Here is a 21,931-nt window from a genome sequence, read left to right on the forward strand (position 1 = left end):
ACCCCCTATAACACCGTTGATAATTCCGTGTTATATGAATTCCATATTGTACGAGTCACTTAGATTTTACAAATACGTGTGCCGGGCTGTGAACGGCTCACGTATTTGTATAATCTGTGACTCGTACTACATGGAATTCATTAGAGTATCGAACTACACCACCTCAATCCGAAGCTGTGATGCAAATGACAATATATATTTTACATATGTGAAACTAAAATTATTTTTTCCAGCTTTCACAGTATTCTCGGTGTCACGAGACGAAATTATATATTATATTGAACAGATTATAAATGAGACACCTAAACATTGTTTCGCCGTTTCCTGTTAGAACATAGTCAATCTTGTGACATACGAAAAATCGATTGTTTTACGGACACAACAGATTATAAAAGTACGTGTTAACGCTGATTATCAGAATTTTTTTTTTTAAACAGGATTTAAAAATTGTTTATTTGTCGTATTTATTTGTGTTACTTAAAACATCTCGTATTGAACCGATCCCGTCTTTCAGAATTCCTGGAGTAGGTTGACCACGTGTGGATGACATTGATTAAAATTCTGTGCAATCACCCTCGAACTTTTCTCCCGTGCCATTAGGGCGATTTCTGTGTGTTCTTCCTGTGTTAGAGGCATTGCGCTGTCTGTTTTTTAATTCCTAACTCTGTAACCGTTTGAAGTAGGTCAATAAATATTTCAGAAATTAATTTCTTGTGAAGTTCTGACCCCTAAATGATAAGTAACACGACTCGCTTTCCCATTTACAGTTTCGGAGTGGCGCTCAATACGTGTAACACGCATCACTGTTTCCACCTTGGTGCAATATGTTCCTGACACGAGCGAAATTAACTTTGGGCACATTCTATATTTCGTAGCACGGGTGTTAAGTGGCTTTCTTTTTCCACCCTGTATATTAATTCTTAACACAAACACCATAAGTACTCAAACACGTAATGTATAGATTAAGGTGACCTGAATTTAACATTAGTGAAGCGGGACAAAATTGACGAGGGGAGTGAGTGTTGTCTTGTTGAAAAGAATTATTCTACAGCAACAAAATTTTATTATCAAAGAACGCAAATTTATGTATTGTATTATATTTTTTAATTTTAAACATGTAAAATTTACAAGTATAATACATCCAGTCTTCTAAATAATCTAAACAGTTACTATAGAACTTTTTGACGCGATTTATGGCACCTCGTTCTTCTAACTTACTTATACTACAGTGGCTAGAAAATATAGTGTCGAAATCGAGCTTATTTTCTGTCCCTATATTGGAGGTTGCCGCAAGAGGCGCTGCTGTCAATCGTTGTGCTACACTGGCTGTATCATCCTATGTTTATATTGGTTTTAAGTGGGATTTTTAAGCATAGTAAATGTGCTGTAGCAAAGTAAAAGAATTTAGATCGATAATAAATCATATCACTAGCAATCAATTATTATATAGTATTACTTTATTAACATTTATGAAGGAATTCATTTTATTAAAGCTAATTAAGATTCTTATTAAATCAAATAGCCTACACTGTATTGTCTATTTTTACATTACAGCTGTTGAGTGCTGTACAAACAAGTATTATTTAGAGTACAAGAGTAATCTACTCTTGTTATTACCTTATTAACAACAAGGTTTATTCATATTTACTAAAAAAATACAGAATTTATCATATTTTTAATAATAAAATGTAAGTTTTATATGGCTTTGTGAACCTCTTCCACTGTGAGGGCCTAAAATAGAATTTATTAAGCAAATGCCATCAGTTACATAATACTGTATACTGTTCACAGTATTATGTGACATAGTATAAAGCAATATTAAAATTACAATTAAATTCTACACAGTATATAAAATATAAAGGCAGAATGTTACTTTATTGTCCCAATATAAAATTACAAAATTAAGTATGTACAAATAAACGATTATTAGTCTACTGCCAAGTACCCATGCATATACACTTTATATTTGAAAAATCTCTCTTAAAAAATTACAGATTAATATGCATGTAGATTTCTCACCCTTTTCGACAAAAATAAAAGAATTAAAAATTACAGTAGAGTAATATCTATAAATTAGAAATACACAAGTCAGTAAAGTTTCTGTTCAGCCATTTCCTAAGGATTTATTCACTTTACAAGCACAAATTTAATCGCTTTCGATGTTCTTGTAAGAAAGGATATCACTTAGCCAAAGCGAAAGTAGCAGTACGATTGACATCAGCGCCACCTTGTCTGTGACGTCACTAACCTCGATGTATGGACCGAACGGTTATAATGGAGGAATATAAGCGCTTTCGACACTATATTTTCTAGCCATTGTACTTATACTATTACGGATGATTAACGAAAGAAAATTGGTCATTCGGCCGTCACCTTGGCCGAATGGCCAAGCGGTTGTCTGCTTTTGAGGGTAGAGATAACTTTTATTTAAAAAAAACTGTGCGCTAACAAGTTAAATCTTCATTAAGTCCGACTCCACGCGAGATATGACGCGTGACTACCCGCTATTTCTCCACCCCTCGACCTTTCACAACCAAAATATAATAGCATCAATGCTTCTTATATACAAGGCACACAGTGTTAAATTTCACTTCTTAAATCTTCATTGGCATACCTGAAACGTCTCGACTGTGTAGTGTTTATTGTTGACGTGAATGAGATTGGACATTCTCAACTTGCTAATCGTGTGGTATGCTAGTTTAATACAAAACTAAGAATTCACTAGCATATTTCTTCTTTTCTCTGGCCCTCATAGTCCTTGAAGGACATTGGCCTCATTCAGGATTTTCACCCATTCCTATCTTGAGCCTTTCTTCTCCAGCAGCTCACACAAATCCTTAAATCAGCCTCCACATCCACATCCTCATCCCATTTTTTTCGTGGTCTCCCTCTCAACCTTCTCCCCTCTAGTCTTTCTCTGTACATTCGATACACCTTTCTCTCCGGATCCGAGTCCATTCTTTCCAAATGCCCAATCCATCAAAATCTTCCTCTTTTGATTTCTGTCACAATATCAGAATTTTCGTATAAATCTTCGAGTTCCTTATTACTTCTTATTCTCCACTCTCCTCCCTCTTGTACCGGGCCATATATTCTTCTCAAAATATTCCTCTCAAATCGTCTCAACAGTTCTTCATGTTTACTTGTCAGTGTCCAAACATCGGAGCCATACACGATTACTGGTCTTATAATAGTTCTATATATTCTAATCTTACTACATCTTGATATTTCTTTATATGTTAGAATTCGTCTTAAAGTATAATAGCTTCTATTTCCCGCTGTCACTCTTGCCTTAATTTCTTTTGTCAATTTCGTTCTTTTCTGTTAGCCGAGTTCCTAAGTACTGAAATTTATTCACCTGTTCAAGTTTATGTTCCTTTATATGTAGAATTTGTCCACTTGGCCCTTGGCATTCTTTTCTAATTAACTTCATATATTTTGTTTTTGAGGTATTCCCAATTCCAGGACTCTCCCAAACTTTTCTTCTTCTAATACTATCATAAGCTTTTTAAAGTCGATAAAGTTGGTGTATCTCAATATTACACTCGTAGCATTTCTCCAGAATTAACCTTATTGTGGAGATTTGATCTATAGTTGATCTGTTATTACGAAAACCGCACTGATAATCTCCCACTATATTTTCCATGTATCCTGCTAACATTTTTTTCAAAAATATTAGCAAACTATTGATACATTCAATAAAGTAATTCCTCTGTAGTTACCACAATCAAGTTTGTCTCCTTTTTCGTGTATTGGGCATATTATTCCTCTATTCCAATTCTTGAATACATTCAATCCTTCTTCCAATTACATTCAACAAAGTAATTCCTCTATTATTCTTGTGGTATCTGTTCACTTTTCCAGATTTTCTTAACGTGTTTGCCTATCTCTAGTTCCAATTTCACACCACCTGCTTTTATCATTTCCGATACTATTCCATCCTCCTCAGAATCCTTGTTGTTTTTTAGAGTTGTTATTGCCCTTCTCAATTCGATTGGTCTTGGATATTCACATTCTCCTCCTTCCTCAATCTACCTCTGAGGGTTCTTCGTATATTTTTGTTTTCGTTTGACCCTCTATAGATTCTACTCCATCGTTTAAGTACTTCAAATGTTTTCGATCTTATCCATTATATCTTATATAAGTAAAGGTATGCAGTGGTGTATGTTCCGTTTCTGTTTCTTTTCTTATCTAATTTTATTTTACAGCTATTATATTATAGATTTCACTTTTTATTTGCAACGTATATAAGAAGTATTTACTAATCCCTTTCATTGTTTTCTTTTTATATTTGATTCTTGTATGAGGGAATAGTAACGGGAAATAATAAAACAGTAAATAAAAGCTAATTTTACTAATTATTTGTGAATTAGTATTGCGTGTAACTGTTGATCTTCACACATTGTATTTAGCCAGGTGTGCAGGATTTTCGTAAGTGTTTTAAAACAGATTGTGAATTTTTATAAACATACAGTAACACAGTACAATAGACCAAGAAAAACCTGAACGGTACAAATATATATTAATTAACTAATTAAATATCACAAATCCTTCCACTTTAATTTATAGTTTATTCCAGTTTATTTATCAACTTTTTTCCGTTATCTATAACAGAAGGAAGTAAAAAAAATTATGTTTATAATGAGGCATTTATCAAAATCTGTCCACTCGTTTACAATTGATTTCTGAAATATCAAAGCTATTGAAACCAATTGCGAGAATGACATTAAATATTCGAATAATTGAATACAATGGTGCCACGACACCGGAATTCAATTCGTCCCTATAGGGCCTTCGAGTTTCGAAGCAATTTTTCTCATAAGGTATAACAAAGTGAATCAGTCCATTCCCAAACCCCAAAAATATCCATTTTAATTCTAAAACCTCGTAATTTATGGTAAAATAAACCAACGCCCTAATTAATGCATAAAACAATGAAAACAAATATTAGATAAAAAACTGAAGAAAATAAATAACCCATAAAATTAAAATACTCTTATAAAACTTCATTTTATCAATGGATGGTCCGGAGGTATGCCATTATGTTCTAGTATTTTCTATAGTAACTTTATCAAGTTTGTACAATATTTAGCTTTTATTTAGCCTTGATATCATAGTGGCAGAACCTAAACTACAACTATATGCGAGTACCTTGTCCACAAACGGCACAGCGAGTGTTATCAACAAGTATACCTCGGTATGTACTAATATTCAATGTAAAGTAAATGAAATCTTTCAAACGATACTTAGTATTGAGTTATTTACTCAAACTGATTGCAGCAACAAAATGAAAATCGGCACTTTTGTAATGAATAAAATGTAAGAAATCAATAAAATACTTTAGATATACACGTGTTAAGTACGTGGATCTATGTCAAATATCACAGATGTTGAATACAATTTCGTTTCACTTTGTAAGAATCATATTATTAATCTGTGTGTGTGAATGTGGATTCGTTGTAGTGTAATCACACTAAACACGATTAGTCTTTTGCTTTTTGCGGAAGACTGCTGAAAACAGTGTCTTGTCGTAGTTCCGAGAAGTCTTACTGATACTATTTTGATATGTTTGTTTTTTTCTTATGGACTTTGAGCAAACAACAAAATACAAAAAATGCAGAAAATTTTGGAATCAAGTAACTGAGATCCAAATTTTATTTAGCCATACACCAAGATTTTAGTTTACAACAGTAAACACCTTTTAAACCTTGAGTGCTGGTTAACACTCTTATAAGTCAGTATAAAAATCATGATTTATTTTTTTACAGGAGCTCGTTTGTCTCGAAAGAAGCAACAGATACAAGCTCAATTTTAACACTAATTCTGTAGGAGAAAAATTCTCTTGGAATAATAATAATAATTAATAATAATAATATAATAATAATAATAATAAAATTTTACAATACTAAAGAAAAAAAAATGACTTTTCTATTAATCAAAATTTGTGTTTGTTTTCTATTTACATCCAGCCTATTTTGTTTTATTGGTTGATATAATACATAGAACAACTGTTCTGATAAACCAGCTAGCTCTGTCTTTACTACGGATCACTATCACCATATTTCTGAAGAGACAGTGCAACACCCATCGATTGGAATAGACATTTTAAATGGACACCGACTGTAATTACAGACATGCCGACTTGGCTTTTGTTTCGAAATGTTGGCAATTAAATTCCTTAAGGCAAAACTGCAACGAAGCACTAAAGGTGGCAGATCCAGACCGAGCGTGTGCGTGCGGAGGCAGTCGATTTAATTTTACGCTTTTGCGCGCGTGGCCGGGCGGATCGACGGCCCGTCTTTCGGGTGCGGCGAAGCCGCCGTCCGCCGTTCCGGTGCCGCGGAAGCACCTCCGTTGGTACGTGGCATCCGAAAGCCGTCGTGCTTTGTTCCGACGATAAGTTTTGCCACGAGGTAACAGAGGACATGAACTGTACTCTTGTTTCTAATATTTCTTTGTCTTTTTACACAGAAACGCGAAAATAACACATAAATAATTTATACACATTTTTTAGATAACAAATTAATTCTTGCACATATTTGAGTATTTGGTTTCAAATTCATACTATAGGAATGTTTGTATAAAGTAATTCCAATATTTAAAAAAAATTCACAAATTCCTAAAAAATAAATAAAATTTGCACGAAATGCACGAGTCGATGATTGATTGAATGATGCCACGTCTTTTGCGGAGTTCGGAATTTATAAAATTAGACGTCGGAATAAACAAACTTGTTTATTTCCTGTACCGTTAACATGCTCGATTATGTTAACAAAATTACTTAAATATTAAAAAATAATAATAATTATTCAAACAAATCTAATGATCAAAATATTTCTAAATATAAATATTTTCATGATTGTGACATGCTACAAATTCATGTCCTCTGGTTTGGAAGTAAAGAGAACAAAAAATTATCTTGTGTACATAACAAGCAACTAAGAGAATTTCAACATTTTTTAATTACACAATGAAATATATGAATAAAAATGCAAAATGTTGAAATTTCTTTTTTTTGGAGATTTTCATTTTTTTGTTGGGCTTTAATCCCTTTTGTGCAATATTTGAATGCACTGCTTTGGTTTATCAATGACATATGTATGTCAAGATATGGAGTTTTCGGACATGCATTGTTTAATTTTGCCATTTTTTTTAAATCGGCAAATATTCCATTTGTCGTCCTTTTTCTCGTTTTGTAAATAAATTTTTGGCACTTAAATTATAGTAAGGCTTTCCAGTTAAAAAATGCATGCACTTTTCTGAGGAAGTTGCAAAAAGTAAGTTAGGTGGACGGGAATTTCATAACAATGCATGGAATTGCCAACTTGTCTTTAAGTAAAGACCCCGACTGGAACATTTGCACGACGAATCGTTCTTTATATTTTTAATATTCTTTTTTCCTAAAGAGAGTTTAAGGTGATTACCGATGCGATACGTTTAGAATACAAATGCAATTAGCCGAAAACCTCTTCTGACCAACTGATGAGCGCAGCAAAAATCAAAAAAGTTATCGTAAATACTCACAATTAGACACTTTAAAAGCATAACTAAAGTTTAAAAGTTTCCAAATCATATTATGTAACTGCTTTATGGTGAAATATCAAATAAAAATCATAAATTATTGTAAACATCATTTAAACTTTTTGTTATCATCGAAATATCTAGTTTTGTTGAATATTACACCCAAAAGATCAACTTACTTTTTAGTGAATTAAACATTAGCATGCTAACACTACAAGTTGAAATTAATCGCACAATAAGATACTTTTTCTTTAACTGCTGATACCTTTACACTTTGCCATCAATTCTTTAATAAAAAGTCTTATAGGGGTTTAAGAAACCTTCCTAAAATAGCACTATACAAGGTGTTTGTAATGTTGCAGTCTTTCATCTCATCACTACAACAAAACTTCAGTCTTTATTTTTGCTTATTTAAATGTAGCAATTTAAAACTTGAAGCCGTCGGTAGGTATAGAAGCATTTGGATCAAATTGATATCCTTGATCTGATGTCTGTGGCATAAGATTAGGATCTTCGTCTACCTGTAAATAAAAAAAATACATCACTTTATTTTAAATTTATCAAATACTTGAGGCAGTAAAATCAGATCTGCCAAACTACAAAATATGCTACATTATAATTTACTCAGTTTATATAATTTCATTTGAATTAATGTTTTAATGTAGAAAAATTCAAAGAACTGACTTACTTTCAATTAATTTGTTTTATTCTGAAGTTAGTGGAAATTGTAATTTTACCACGTTACATTTATGACTAATTCTTAAATTACAGAAAACAAATTATATATGACATTATTATTTTAAATACAACTTGAAGTTAACATTGATATTCAGTTCTAAAAATTAATTACTGGGTAATCAAGCAGAAAGTTTTTATGCAAAGCCAGTGTGATGTGAGTCAGCATAATACATACCATGAGAAACATGTAACTCTTGAATGAATATCTATTAACTATGGATTTGAGGAACAACATTTGAAAAATTCTATATAAATAAATCAGTGGCACATTACATATCAGATGCCACCAGTTCCCAGTGTCTGCTACTCACAAAATGAACTTTTTGTTTGATCAATGTATAATACAATCTTGTAAATACATCCTCTCAACTATCCGTTAAAAAATAGTAAACATGAATAAAAGAGAGATATGTGTTTAAAAAAGTTATAAACTGGTAACATCAGTAAAGAATTGAACTTGCAATTACTGTATCCTTGTGCATAATTTCACAACAACAAAATACAGCTCCAAAAAGAATTGGTACAGAAGGGCAACAGGCCTCATTGCCTTTAGTCCTATACACTCACTAATCCGGCATTACTCTGTGCAAGGAATGGCTGGAATAGCAAGATTCTACCATATAACAACAACAAAAGAACTTTGTAAGTTGAAAAAACAAATATACTTTTAATTTTATTTCTAAAATTGGCATATCAATAACTTTGAACAGGAGGGAAAACTGTCATAATACGAATTTATGATGTATGTATGAAAATTTATACATTCTATAGTAAATGCTAAGTTTCAATAAATGTTTAAAATCTAGCAAGTAAGTGATAATTTTGTGTGTAAATATTTTATATATCAATATTTACAAACAAAATATAAAAAATATTTTATGTAATTATTGGAAGTGGTACTCAGATGTTCCTTCAGGATCTTTGAACACTACTTCAACAGTTTAACCCAACCATAATTAACAAAGTGAGTAAAAATATCTTAATTTAAACTGCAATTTACAATAGAATACATTTATTGTAATCACTTTGGGAAATTGCCAACACCCAAAACTATTGAGTTGAGAAATAAGTCATTCTGTTTTTTATTGACCAATTAAACATTTTACAATAGCAGTAAGTTTTCACAAAAAAGTGTGATATTTGGAGTTTAAGTAAGGGAACATGGTACCAGTCCGTTAAACTGATTTGAATAGTTTTAATTTTATTTTATGAACATTTTAGTTCTCTGAAATATAAGCAGAGGACATCCATCTGAAGCATGTTTTGCTTTTTTGTTTCTGAAAAGGTTTAAATGCAAATAAAACGACATTAGAATTTTACAAAGTTTATGGCACTGATGCCATAAACTTTAAAGGTGAGAAAAGCAGAGTTTTGTTTTGCTAAATTCCAGAAGAGAGATTTTAGCTTCAAAGATGATGAGCCAATTGGTTGAAGCTAATCCAAGAACTGCAACAAGTGAATTGGCTATAAAACTAAATGTACGCCAAAAACCTGTATGAAACCATGTTAAAAGGCTCGTTAAAGTTCCTAAGTCAGATATGTGGTTCTGCACAAGTTAACAGAAACTGATCTTGCACAATGATTGACTAATGCTGGATTATTATTCAATCATCAAAAGAAAAATCCATTTTTACTCAAGAAATTATGGAGATGAAAAATGGATATTATACACTAATATTCAATGGAAATGATCATGGTTAAATTCAACAGAGTCCTCAACATCCACACCAAAAAGAGTCCCCTAAAAAAGTAATGTTGTGCATAAGGTGGGATGTGAAGGGAATACTAGATCCAAACCAAACCATAAATGTCAACACACATTGTGAACAATTAGATTGTTTAAGCAAAGCATTAAAGGACAAAAGACCAGCATTAGTAAACTGCAAGACCATTATACTGGACCATAACATTGTGTTACCAAATTAACCATAAGAAAAATAAAAGAATTTCAGAGGAAAGTTTTGTAATCAGATTATTATTTGTTTAGATCTTTACAGAAGGATTTAAATACAAAAAAGTTTGGTCAAATTGATGAAGACAAAAATACTATTGCAGAATATATTGCCTCAAAATCAAAGAGGAACTGAAAAATTCATAGAAAGATAACAACTAGTGAGTGATACAACAAAATGAATCATATATAATTTATTAATTCTTTGTATTTGTAAGCTGAATAAATTTTTATGTTCACTTTAAACATTTTGTTTAACACTTTTGTTAAACATTTTGTTTAAAGTGAACATTATTGGGTTGAGTAATACATCTTTGCATTTTTTTTTATGTTCACTTTAAACATTTTGTTTAAAGTGAACATAAAAAAAAATGCAAAGATGTATTACTCAACCCAATAATTTCTTACCCCCTCTCTTCATGATGTTGGTCAGTTAGACTAAAATTAGTATTAGTTGTGGATTTGATGATTCTGATATGAAAATTTATAGTTTTAACACGTCCTTTTAAAGTTTACAATTATTATTATTAGTAATCCATCCAGTTTATAACTGACGTAAGAATTACTGTAATTAAATAAAACAATTAATTAAATATAGCTATTATTCTGTGAGCAAATAACAATTGTTCATTATCAGCCATATGTTGACGCTAACAGAGAAAGACTTAAAGATAATGACAACTATAACTGGTACTACAATGAGTAATATTTGTATTTTTGAAACAATACTAATTTTGAAGATATTAGACAACTGATGATGACAAAATACTACAATAAGCAGAATCTATTATAGGGACCTTGAATAAGTTCTCGCTGTTTTTTTCGTGAAAATTAACACTTTATTTTAAAAAAGTCGTAAAAAACATATCACTGAAACTATTGTCCATCACTAGCCACTACTTTCTCCCATTGTTCTGGCAGCATTTGAATTCCATGTCAGAAAAACATGTCTTTTGAGGCTATCCAAGAATCAACCCATTTTTTGGCATCTTCATAAGAATGGAAGTGCTGCTCAGCCAGGCCATGTGCCATCGATTAGAACAAGTGATAATCGGAAGGGGCAATGTCTGGTGAATACAGTGGGTGGGGTAGGACTTCCCATTTAAGCATTTCCAAGTAGGTTTTCACCGGTTATGCAACATGTGGCCGAGCATTGTCATGTCACAAAATCACTTTGTAGTCTCTACTAATATAATGGCCATTTTTCCTTCAATGTTTGGCTCAAACGCATCAACTGTAGTCAACAGCAATCTCCCATGATGGTTTCGTTTGGTTTGAGCAGCTCACAATAAACTACACCTAGCTGATCCCATCAAATGAAGAGCAGAAGCTTTGAACCATGGATATTCGGCTTTGCTGACGATGTTGATGCATGGCCTGGCTTACTCCACAATTTTCTACGCTTAAGGTTATTGTAGTGTATCCACTTTTTATTGCCTGTCACGATATGATGCAGAAAACCTTTCTTTTTCTGCCGTTGAAGCAGCTGTTCACATGTGAAAAGACGCCATTCAACATCTCTCAGTTTCAACTCGTATGGCACCTAAGGTCCTTGCTTTTGAATCATTCCTAATCCTTTCAAATGTTTCGAAACTGTTGTGTGATCAACCCCTAATGATTCTGCAAGTTCAACTAGCGTCTGACATGAGTCTTCATGAAGTAATGCCTCCAATTCCTCATCTTCAAACTGTTTTGGTGCACCAGATCGTTCTTTATCTTCAACATCAAAATCATCATTTTTGAAGCATCTAAACAAATCTCTGCATGTTGTTTCCGACAAAGCATGGTCGCCGTAAGTCTCAACAAGAATTCTGTGTGCTTCAGCTACAGATTTTTTTTGAATAAAATAGTGCAATAAATTCCCCACAAATACCCTTTTTTTGGCAGGAAACTCAACATGTTTAACACTATAAAAAAATAAATTGTTTACACTTCCGCGTAATGACATATACTGAATTTCACGGTCACTTATTGTACTTCCTTACAGATGCGTCACCATCTAAAAATACATGCATGTAGTTCTGGTAATGTCATCTGTTGGAAAACAGCGAGAACTTATTCAAGGTCCCTATATATCTACAATTATAATTTTAGAAATTACTAACTTTTCTAAAATGGCATATTTGAATAAAAAAGTAAATACAGTGGTACCTCGGTATACGTCTGCTTTAGAATACGTCCAATTTGGAATATGTCCTGTTTGGACGAAACATATTTTGCTCGGTATTCGACTTTTGTTTGGTATACGACTTAATTCAATTACACGTGCCATCTATGAACAAGTAGCACTATCAGTGTACTAGGCCAGACTAAACGTTCGCGGTGCAACAGTTTATAACTTTGTTAGATTTTTTCTGATTTTAATTTGTAAGTAAAATTTATTTACTTACAAATTAAAATCAGAATTTATTTTTATTTTTATTAATCATGAATTGCAAAAGGGCAAATGAAAAGCAACAGAAAACTAAAAAAATTTGCTAGAATCACAATGGAACTGAAAAAAAAAATTGTTGAGAAATATGAAAGTGGCATGCATGCTGGCGACAGCATATCAGAAGCAATTATTTGCAAGAAGGCTAAAAAGATAAATGCTGATCTCATGAAAAATCAAGCAGGAACTAGCCAGGAAAGCGAGGTGTTTAAAGCCAGCCATTTTTTTTACATGAGAACAAATTAATCATTTTTACATTACTTCTTATGGGAAAGGTTGGTTTGGTATATGTCCTATTCAGTATAAGTCCAAACACTAGGAACGGATTAAGGTCATATACCGAGGTTCCACTGTATTCTAAACCCCTTTAAATTATTAAGGCTGAAAATAGTGTAAAAAAAAAACTTATTTGTTATGGTTGAAAAATTTTAATATTTACTTACATCATCAGAGAAATACTGATCTATAATTTCATAAGCCAATTTGTAGATATCTTCATTTTCATGATTCTGTAAAGCTTCAATTTTATCCAAACCTAAAATAATCCATAAAAGTCATTAGTGCACAAAAATAAATAAGAATACCAATAAATCAAGTCAACGTAATATAATCTTACCACCACACTCTTCAATTTGATTGGTAATAGCATAGAACTGAGAACCGGCCGTTTTAAGAATATTATTGATGCCATCGAGCACGACCTGAACTACTTGAGGATCCCTCACTGACAAAAGATTACATAGAGGTGCAATGACTCGTTCGTTCACTAAATATGCCACTTGGGCTTTAGTTCCACTGATTGTCAAGTTACTAATTGCCCAGGCAGCTTCTTTTTGAGTCTGAAATTCACCCTACAAACAATGATTAAAAGATTGTTTAATTAATTAGAAATAAATTTTTTCACATATAGAAAAAAAAATCAGAAAAATAGTTTATATGTATTTTTTTAAAAATTGTGAAAAAATGTGAAGTATTGTGTAAACTAAAAATGCTTTAATTTACTACTTTTACAACAAAGAAAATATAACAGAAAGCAAAGAATATACAATGTATATAACTTTCATAAAAACTATTGAGAAACTTACTCTACTTAAGTGATGTATGATCATTGGAATTAATCCAGCATCAATAACAGCCTGAACCTGCTGTTGATTGCCAGCTGTTATATTTGATAAAAACCAGACTGCTTCCTAAAATTAGAATATAAAGAAATAATTTGTAATAGTCTTTAATATAAATAAAATTACCATTTTATATTCATGCCTACAGTACACATTATCTCTCAAATATATACAGGTATCTCTTATTACAAGTGATGTTAAATTAAGCAATTTTGCTGTGATACAATTTCAACAATCAAAACAGATTCTGAATTCAATCAACTTTCAGTTCCATATCCTTACTGTTCAGTCTTTCTCAGCTGCTGGATCAAAAGCATTGTAAATGATAAATTTGTCTTAAATTGTTTAAAATTACAACAGATCTGATTTTACAACTATACAATCTTCAATATGTTTTAAAATCATCAATCCATTAACCCAAGACCTCAAAAAAAAATCAAGAAAAACTCCTTCCAAGAATAATTAAGATTCAGTTCTTGTGTAGATTTATAATCAGATTAAAAATACATTTCAGGAATTGCATCCCTATTTTACCTTTGTAAAAGTCAACTTGCTTCATCTGATTCCATGTCTTGCAGTGCAAGAAATACCTGTATATTGTAGGTTATACAGGGGAAGTGCAAAAGAAGGTATACAATTGAGAATCTGAGAAATACAAATGTTTGGTGTTCATTATTATCATCTTTTATTAGTTTGTATTCCTTATGTGTAATTTAATTTGTACATAAAAATAAATGTTTTTTCTTCCTTTTTTCTTTTCTCCCTGTATGTTTCTTTCCCATAATAACCACTGTATACCTACTTTCTTTTTTATTTATTTTTAACTCTTTCTGCCCTCTGGGCACTAAGAGGGTACCTCTTTATGCAGGCCCATTATGAGTTCAGCCAGGCCCACAATGGGGCGACCGGGTGGTGAGGGATGGGGCCCGACATATCCGAACGGACCATATATACCTACTTTTGCACCCCCCGTATATGTATAACATTAACATACTCGAAGTAGATTACACAATCTACAAAAGATTTATGTTGGATAACTGATGCCATCTATACCCACATGAAAAAAAAAATTACATTTAGTAGTTGAGTTAAAATTTAAAAATATATTACCTTATTAATTTTTTCTTTGGGATGGTTGAGCAAAGATGAAAAATGTGACAGAGCATCACAATTTAGTACCACTTGTGTTTGTTCATCTGTACCAGTTACTATATTTCCAACTGCCCTTAGAGCTGCTGTCTATTTAAAAATATGCAAATTAACCAATTATAATACCTTTTCCACAAATATTTCATTACTATTTCACTTATATCACTAATTTTTTTATTATTATTATTACTTAATTATTATTTAATATAAATTAAATTTATTAATAAACAAAATAACAACAGTTTGAATTAAGCAGTAAAATAACACACACAAAACAAAAACTAAATTTTAATTAAAAAAATAAATTAAGGTTTTATTACCTGAACTTTCACTTCTTTGTGACTTAACAATGGAACTAGGTTAGGGACCACAGCAGAATCAATAACCATCTTAAACAAAAATATCTAATGTTTAAAATTTCTAACAGATAAGATTATACAATAATTCAAAATAACATACACGAAACTAATTCATTGCATTGGAAGAGTTTGTTTATACCAAAATATGTTTCAATGTAACACAAGAAAATACACATCTTCATATTTATCACCATTCACTCATTATTTTCTAAACTTCATATTTTAGTTACTCTCCCTGCTTTTATAAATTTAGAAGTAACAACTTAATTAATTCATACTGAAAAAGTAGTGGTTGAGTGATTTGCTTAAACATAGAATAAAAAAATTAGCTAATTGCCATCATTTTTTAACATATACTTAGAAGACTAGAAATAAATCACAATGAATTAGGAATTTATATTAACATTGTTTCATATCCATCTACAACTCTTGAAAACTAATTAATTACATGTTTGAAAATATTAAATTTAATGAGTCATTTCTTACATCAGACTTATTTTCTTAATCATTATTATTTTTCTACTTGTATACTGTACTATTGTTTCATATAATTTATGCACTCTTAGAAATTAATATTCACTTATATATATTAAATTATATGGAGATGGTCTATGAATAAAAATTAATGCCATTATTATTTTAATTCAATTTTTACTGAATACTAATGAATATCTTACTATAAAAACAAAAAATAAAATTACAAAAATTGAAAGTAAATAAGCAATTATAATCTAAAAATTTGAGTTATCAGTCATTCCTAAACCCTTTTATAATTCCACATCTGCAAATGTAAATCTTAATTTGAAAGAAAAACAATTCTGTCTCCAAACCAGGTTATACAAGATGTTCCACTTAAAATCAGCCCAAGTGAGTTAATGAAACATTAGTGATTTAAATATTCCCTATAAAATTTACAGGGGAAAATCAAATTTCCAAAACCATATGCAAACTAGAGGAAAGCATTCGCAGAAGCATTAAAGCTATCGACATCATTATTTTACTAAACATCAGTCTAAACACAATTACACAAACACAAAGGTACTTAGATGCACAAGGACACCATTTTTGCATCAATTTATATAAGATTGTTCGTGTATAATATATCCACTAGATAAAAATTGTTATTACAGTAGAGCGTCGATTATCCGAAAGTCAATCATTCGAAAGAATTCCAGTTGGCAAATTTAAATTTTCGCCAGTGCTGGGCACTGCAATCTTTGGCTATGTCTTGGGCTACTCAAATATTTTATGTTTTTGATACTAAATTAACTTCTGAAGTATAATTTAGTTATTGTTTTTATATTTTTCAATATATTTATTTTGTTTGTACAAAATAAAAAAATAATTTTTAACGATACAATAGTCTTTGTTAGGCTTAACATCGACAAAAATTCAATGCAAAGTGACACGCAACAGAGAAAAATTTCAACATGGGATAAATTAATATATTTTTTCGTACGTAATCAGTTATCCGAAACATCGATCTTCCGAACAACCCTAGTCCCAAATTGATTCGGATAATCGACGCTCTACTGTACTTACAATTACAATTTAATGAAATTAAATAAAATTAGTAATAATTAAATGAAATAAAAGCAAAGTTAAATATAAAAAGTAAGTTATGAGTTTGTGTTGTAATTCTGAAATTTTAAAATAAATATAAAAAGTTACAATTTTTTGAATTTTCTGTAAATAATCATCTAATTTTCTTAATGCTTGCTTACTGAAAGAATAAAAATAATTTATTCAACAGCAATAAACAACCCATGGCCCAAGAGGTCCTGATGGGCAATGCCTGGGGTTTTGTTAACAATTTTATTTTTATTTTTTTCGTTTTCTGACTCATGCCATAATGCAATCCTAATTAAGCTAATATTTGTGATTAAGAACATTCAAACTAAACTTGACCAGGAAAATAATGGAAAATAAAGTATATATTACTAGTTTTTGTATCATTAGTATATATATTTCTTACTACCTAGTCTACTTGTGATTATGAAGTATGTTGGTATTTAACAGCCTTAAACCCCAAAACTCCAAAAGAAAAAATGCATGGGGCCTACCAGAGAAGGTGAAATTTTTCTGGATAAGGGCTGCAAGTGAACTTAGAAGTTCACTTGCAGCCCTTATCCAGAAAAATTTGTCCACCACTATTCTAGAACACTTCTCCATAATGTTAATCCTAGATAACTACACTTAATTTTCAGTTACATTATAACTACACATTCATCGAGCGGACTAGGCACTAAAAAACATTAATATCAGCAAAATTGTTCAATAAAAATAGGAAATAAGATTACATGCAGTTTCTACATGTTAACATTATGGGGGCCACAAAAATGCATTTTTGCATTTCATGCAACAGTGTTTTGTCATTTATCAAGCTTTCGATAGACATAAATAGCATATTTTACATGGATTCAATGCAGAATGAGTAGAAGCTTCTTCACTGGGCACATCACCTAGAATATCCAGTATTATGGTTCTGATATCACGCCTCAAAGGCACTGTCTGTAACCACTGTCGTAGCCAGGGCTCCATGAGTTTGTCTCCCATCTTCATAAAGAAATCCCACCAGGACATAAGTTTTGTTTTTGTTTCTAACATTATTAGAGAAATAAATAGCATAGCTATTTATTGCCAATAGGTTTAGCATATTATATAACACGCATAGTGGCCACCTTTTGGTTTTGACTCATATTTGAACACATTTGATCTACTGTGTCTACCGCACCCTTTATACTATTATAAAAATGTATTATTTGTGGTTTTCCTGTATTTTCATCAATGGTAAGTTAATCATGAATAGTCAACAAAACATAAACAACTTTATTTGACTTGGCTTTGTACGAAACTGATGTCTTATTGCTGTTGTAACAAAATATTGAAGTACCAATAACACAATTTAGAATTTTTTAATTTTTCAGGAATTTCTCTTTCGTTACTTCTAAGAGTGCCAACTAAGGTCAAATTATAAGGTGACTTCAATAGTTCATCTGCCAAAGATACAGATGTGAACCTGTTATCCATAGTAATGTTACAGTTAGTTCCATGTAAAATAGATGTTATTTCCTTTATGAAAAACATAGCCAATATTTGTTTCTGAGGAGCAGTACCTTTTCCCAAATAGGGAATGGCATTTATCACGTACTAACTGTTTACATCTGCAACCATAACAATGTACATAATGTACATGACTTTGCAACAAAGTTACATAGTAACTAAACTTTCGCCAAGTGGACTACGAGATGGCCATAAGTGAATTTCTAATTGACGTGTGAACATAATTACATCACACATAGCACTGTTTATTCAAATTATTAAGGTAGAAAAAGAATGACTGGCAGGAAGCATGAGAAAGTTTCTGAATTTCACTTTCGAGCAGAGATGCATCGTCGTGTGGATGAATGATTAGTTATATAGGGTTAATAGAGAAACTAAAAATGTTTAAGTGAATAAATGGTTTTGCCCTTTCAAAATAATTCATAATAAAATTTATATTGCACAACTTTGAAGGTGTATGTGTTACTGTGAATGACTGATATCTGGCAAATGTCGAAATTTTCTGGTGAATGTTAGTATTCACACAGTCATTTCGTGTATGTACGAAATATTTGCTAAATATCATTATTTCTCACTTACACCGGCAAATGTCAACACTTGGCATGCACTGTTGGTGAATGTTGAATAAAAATATTTTTATTACGTTAAGACAAAAATGCAACTTTTTAATATGTGAAAATAGGAGAAAGCTTAAGTAACAGCACATGTAAATAAACTGTTGAACCTAAAACGAACAGTACATTCTAAATCATTAAAGAAAATAATACAATAATAAACTTACACATAAATTATGTGATTAACGTTATACAATCTTATTTATTGCAACAACTTAAACTGTTATGGCACTTTGAATTGCACAAGAGTCCCTTGCTTTTACAACTGCATTTATTCGTGGAACACTTCTTTTTGCAATGACAGCGTGTATAGCCTTGCCCTCCACTTTTCAAATTAGCTGCAGCTGCTTCTCTCAGCAATATTTCTTGAGAAGAAATCTCATCTACGGAAAGTAACTTTTCTTTACAAATTACAAACTGATTACATTATTACATGATTACGAACTGATCTGTTAATGGTGTCTTTTATTTGAATATCGCTGACGCCTTACCAATGACACCTCTCATCTTCCGCCACTTGACCTGACAAACCGATCCCCATCTCACGGGATCAAAAGAATAAAAATGCCATCCAGTGACAAAGTAGGCAATTTCCACCAAACCGTTGCCGGGAAAAGAGGTACGACCTTGTCCTACCTCCGGCTACCCACAAAAAATTTGGCGACAGACTGATGTCTCTCTGTCAAAATTGGCTTCTCGGATGTCGTTTCGATCTCCACCAAAGCTTATCTGTGCTTGTCGACATACACCGGTGATTATTCAAATGTATAATAATATAACCAAATATTCGGTCTTTCACCAACGTACTTTGTATGTGGCGACATTCACCAAAGAATATCGACATTCTCTAATTTTGATCTTTCACAGTAACATATATATTTAAAAGATTCTGTTTAAAATATGTATTTGATTCAACAGTAAAAAAAGTAAATAAGACTTATAAACAGATTAAATAAACTTTTAGTGTGAACAAATTCATTTAAGTATAATTTTGACATACCTGTATTTGTTCATTTCCACCATCAGTAAGATATGAAAGAGCCCAAACAGTATCTACCAAGATCTATATATAAATTTAAAAATTATGTTTTAAAAATAAAAAAAAAACTACTTTAAAAGTATTTTACTTTTACAGGACATTCCTTACATTTATATCACTGTGGTGAATAAGCATGCAAAGTGCAGGTAACAATCGTTTAATAGTTTCCACGGGAGGCGGTGGATCTTTGTTGCGACACAAATTTACAATGACCCAAGTGACATTACGTAGAAACGACAGAGGAATATCTGGTTTGATAAAGGATAATAATGGAGGTACCACTCCTAACCTTATCACGTAGTCTCTAAGCTGTGGACCGTCACCTGGAATAATTGATTTTGAATTAACTGGCTATCAACTATTATGAATTACTACAAAATCTGATAAAACTATCATAATTCTACCTATGATATTTCCTAAAGCCCAAACAGCCTGTTCACAAACATTTTGATGCGGGGAATGAAGTAGTTCTAGAAATAATGGCACAGCACCTATAAACAAAATAAAACAATTAAATTTAAATTGTCTAATACATTTTCTTTTGCAACTATTTAAAAATAATTTTCATTCTATCTTACCAGCACTTACAACAGCCTGAGTTTGATGAGATGTTCCTGAAGCAATATTTGTCAAAGCCCAAGCAGCTTCAAACTGAAGAGAGGGGCTGAAAGTATGATATAAACTAGAAATTACAATTAATTTCTTATTACTTTCAACAGAGAAATAGCAAAACAAATTTGATTTGATAACATAATACTTGATAACATCTGATATATATGAAATAAAATTTACTTATATTATATAAGAGGCTAAAAAAGAATACTTATATTAATTGCTAATATTATAAAACACATAATAAAAACACACAGCCACAAAATATACTTTCTTATTAATTCCCTCAACACTAAAAACTCCATAGTTAACACTTAGACTTAAGAATAGCATTTAATTTTGCTAATAAAGTTCACAGTTACAGATTTATTGTGTGTAAATGTTTTGGAGATGATTTATATCATCAGATCAACACTAAAAATAAATATATCAGCATAAAACAAATTGATACAACTGACTTAAATATAAAACACTTAATGAGATATGATTAAACATACGAGGGCAGTTTCTTCAACTTTCAGTGGTCCATAAAACAAACAAAGACAAATGTAAATAACAAAATGAATTTATTACCAAAAGTTAGATACAAACATGGTTACTTTTCAACATAATCATTGTGAAGATGGTCCTTAACGTTGTTTTGAAGAGCATCATTGGTATCAAATCTCAGGTTTTCAGTTCAGGAAAGAGGTGGAAGTTTTACACATTAAAGGCTTCACATGAAGATTTCCACCCAGCTTGGAACATTTTTAACAACCAGTTTTGCACTGAACGACTCCCACCTCTTTCCTGAACTGAAAACGTGGCTAGCAGAGCAGATATTTCAGACCAGTGATGATCTTCAAAACAACATTAAGGCCTATCTCAAGTCACTGGCCACAACACTCTATGAAGAGGGGATTGCAAAGCTCTTCCACAGATATGACAAATGCCTCAATCTTCACAGTGATTAAGTCAAAAAGTAACCATGTCTGTACTCAACTTTTGGTAATAAATTCATTTTGTTATTTACATTTGTCTTTGTTTTATGGACCATTGGAGGTTGAAAAAAAGCCTACATATTTTGAGGTAATTTATAATAAACTAGCTGCAATGACACGCTTTGCTGGGTTTTTATTTGTATGTAATATAGTTTTTTTATATATATAAAAGACTGTTTTTCTAAGTAATCTAGAATCTAGCTGCAAGGACCCGCTTCGCTGGGCAAAAAGTAACGATAGTGAAGATTAAGATAATTACATTATAGCTAATCTTACCCGTTTTCACAAAATGCAAGAATTAGGTCCCCCGTTTCCAGACTAATTAGAGAATTTTTACGTTTAGTCAAACGAAC

General features: G+C 31.4%; 1 protein-coding gene across 1 annotated transcript in view; it reads right to left on the reverse strand.

Annotated features, from left to right (window-relative positions):
• Positions 1 to 5,615: 5,615 nt before the first annotated feature.
• The window catches only part of LOC111634459 (importin subunit alpha-3-like), a 56,157-nt gene continuing 39,841 nt past the window's right edge, over positions 5,616 to 21,931 (reverse strand). The window contains exons 4-13 of the mRNA XM_023379228.1: positions 20,565 to 20,650; positions 20,391 to 20,477; positions 20,095 to 20,309; positions 19,948 to 20,010; positions 15,232 to 15,300; positions 14,873 to 15,001; positions 13,727 to 13,831; positions 13,258 to 13,492; positions 13,085 to 13,176; positions 5,616 to 8,042 (exon numbers count right to left, since the gene is read on the reverse strand). Of these exons, the coding sequence (XP_023234996.1) occupies positions 7,947 to 8,042; positions 13,085 to 13,176; positions 13,258 to 13,492; positions 13,727 to 13,831; positions 14,873 to 15,001; positions 15,232 to 15,300; positions 19,948 to 20,010; positions 20,095 to 20,309; positions 20,391 to 20,477; positions 20,565 to 20,650 (1,177 nt within the window). The 3' untranslated portion in view covers positions 5,616 to 7,946. The remainder of the gene's footprint in view (positions 8,043 to 13,084; positions 13,177 to 13,257; positions 13,493 to 13,726; positions 13,832 to 14,872; positions 15,002 to 15,231; positions 15,301 to 19,947; positions 20,011 to 20,094; positions 20,310 to 20,390; positions 20,478 to 20,564; positions 20,651 to 21,931) is intronic.

Source organism: Centruroides sculpturatus, unplaced genomic scaffold (assembly GCF_000671375.1).
Source record: "Centruroides sculpturatus isolate CEXI.00-Female unplaced genomic scaffold, Cexi_2.0 scaffold781, whole genome shotgun sequence".
NCBI lineage: Eukaryota > Metazoa > Arthropoda > Arachnida > Scorpiones > Buthidae > Centruroides > Centruroides sculpturatus.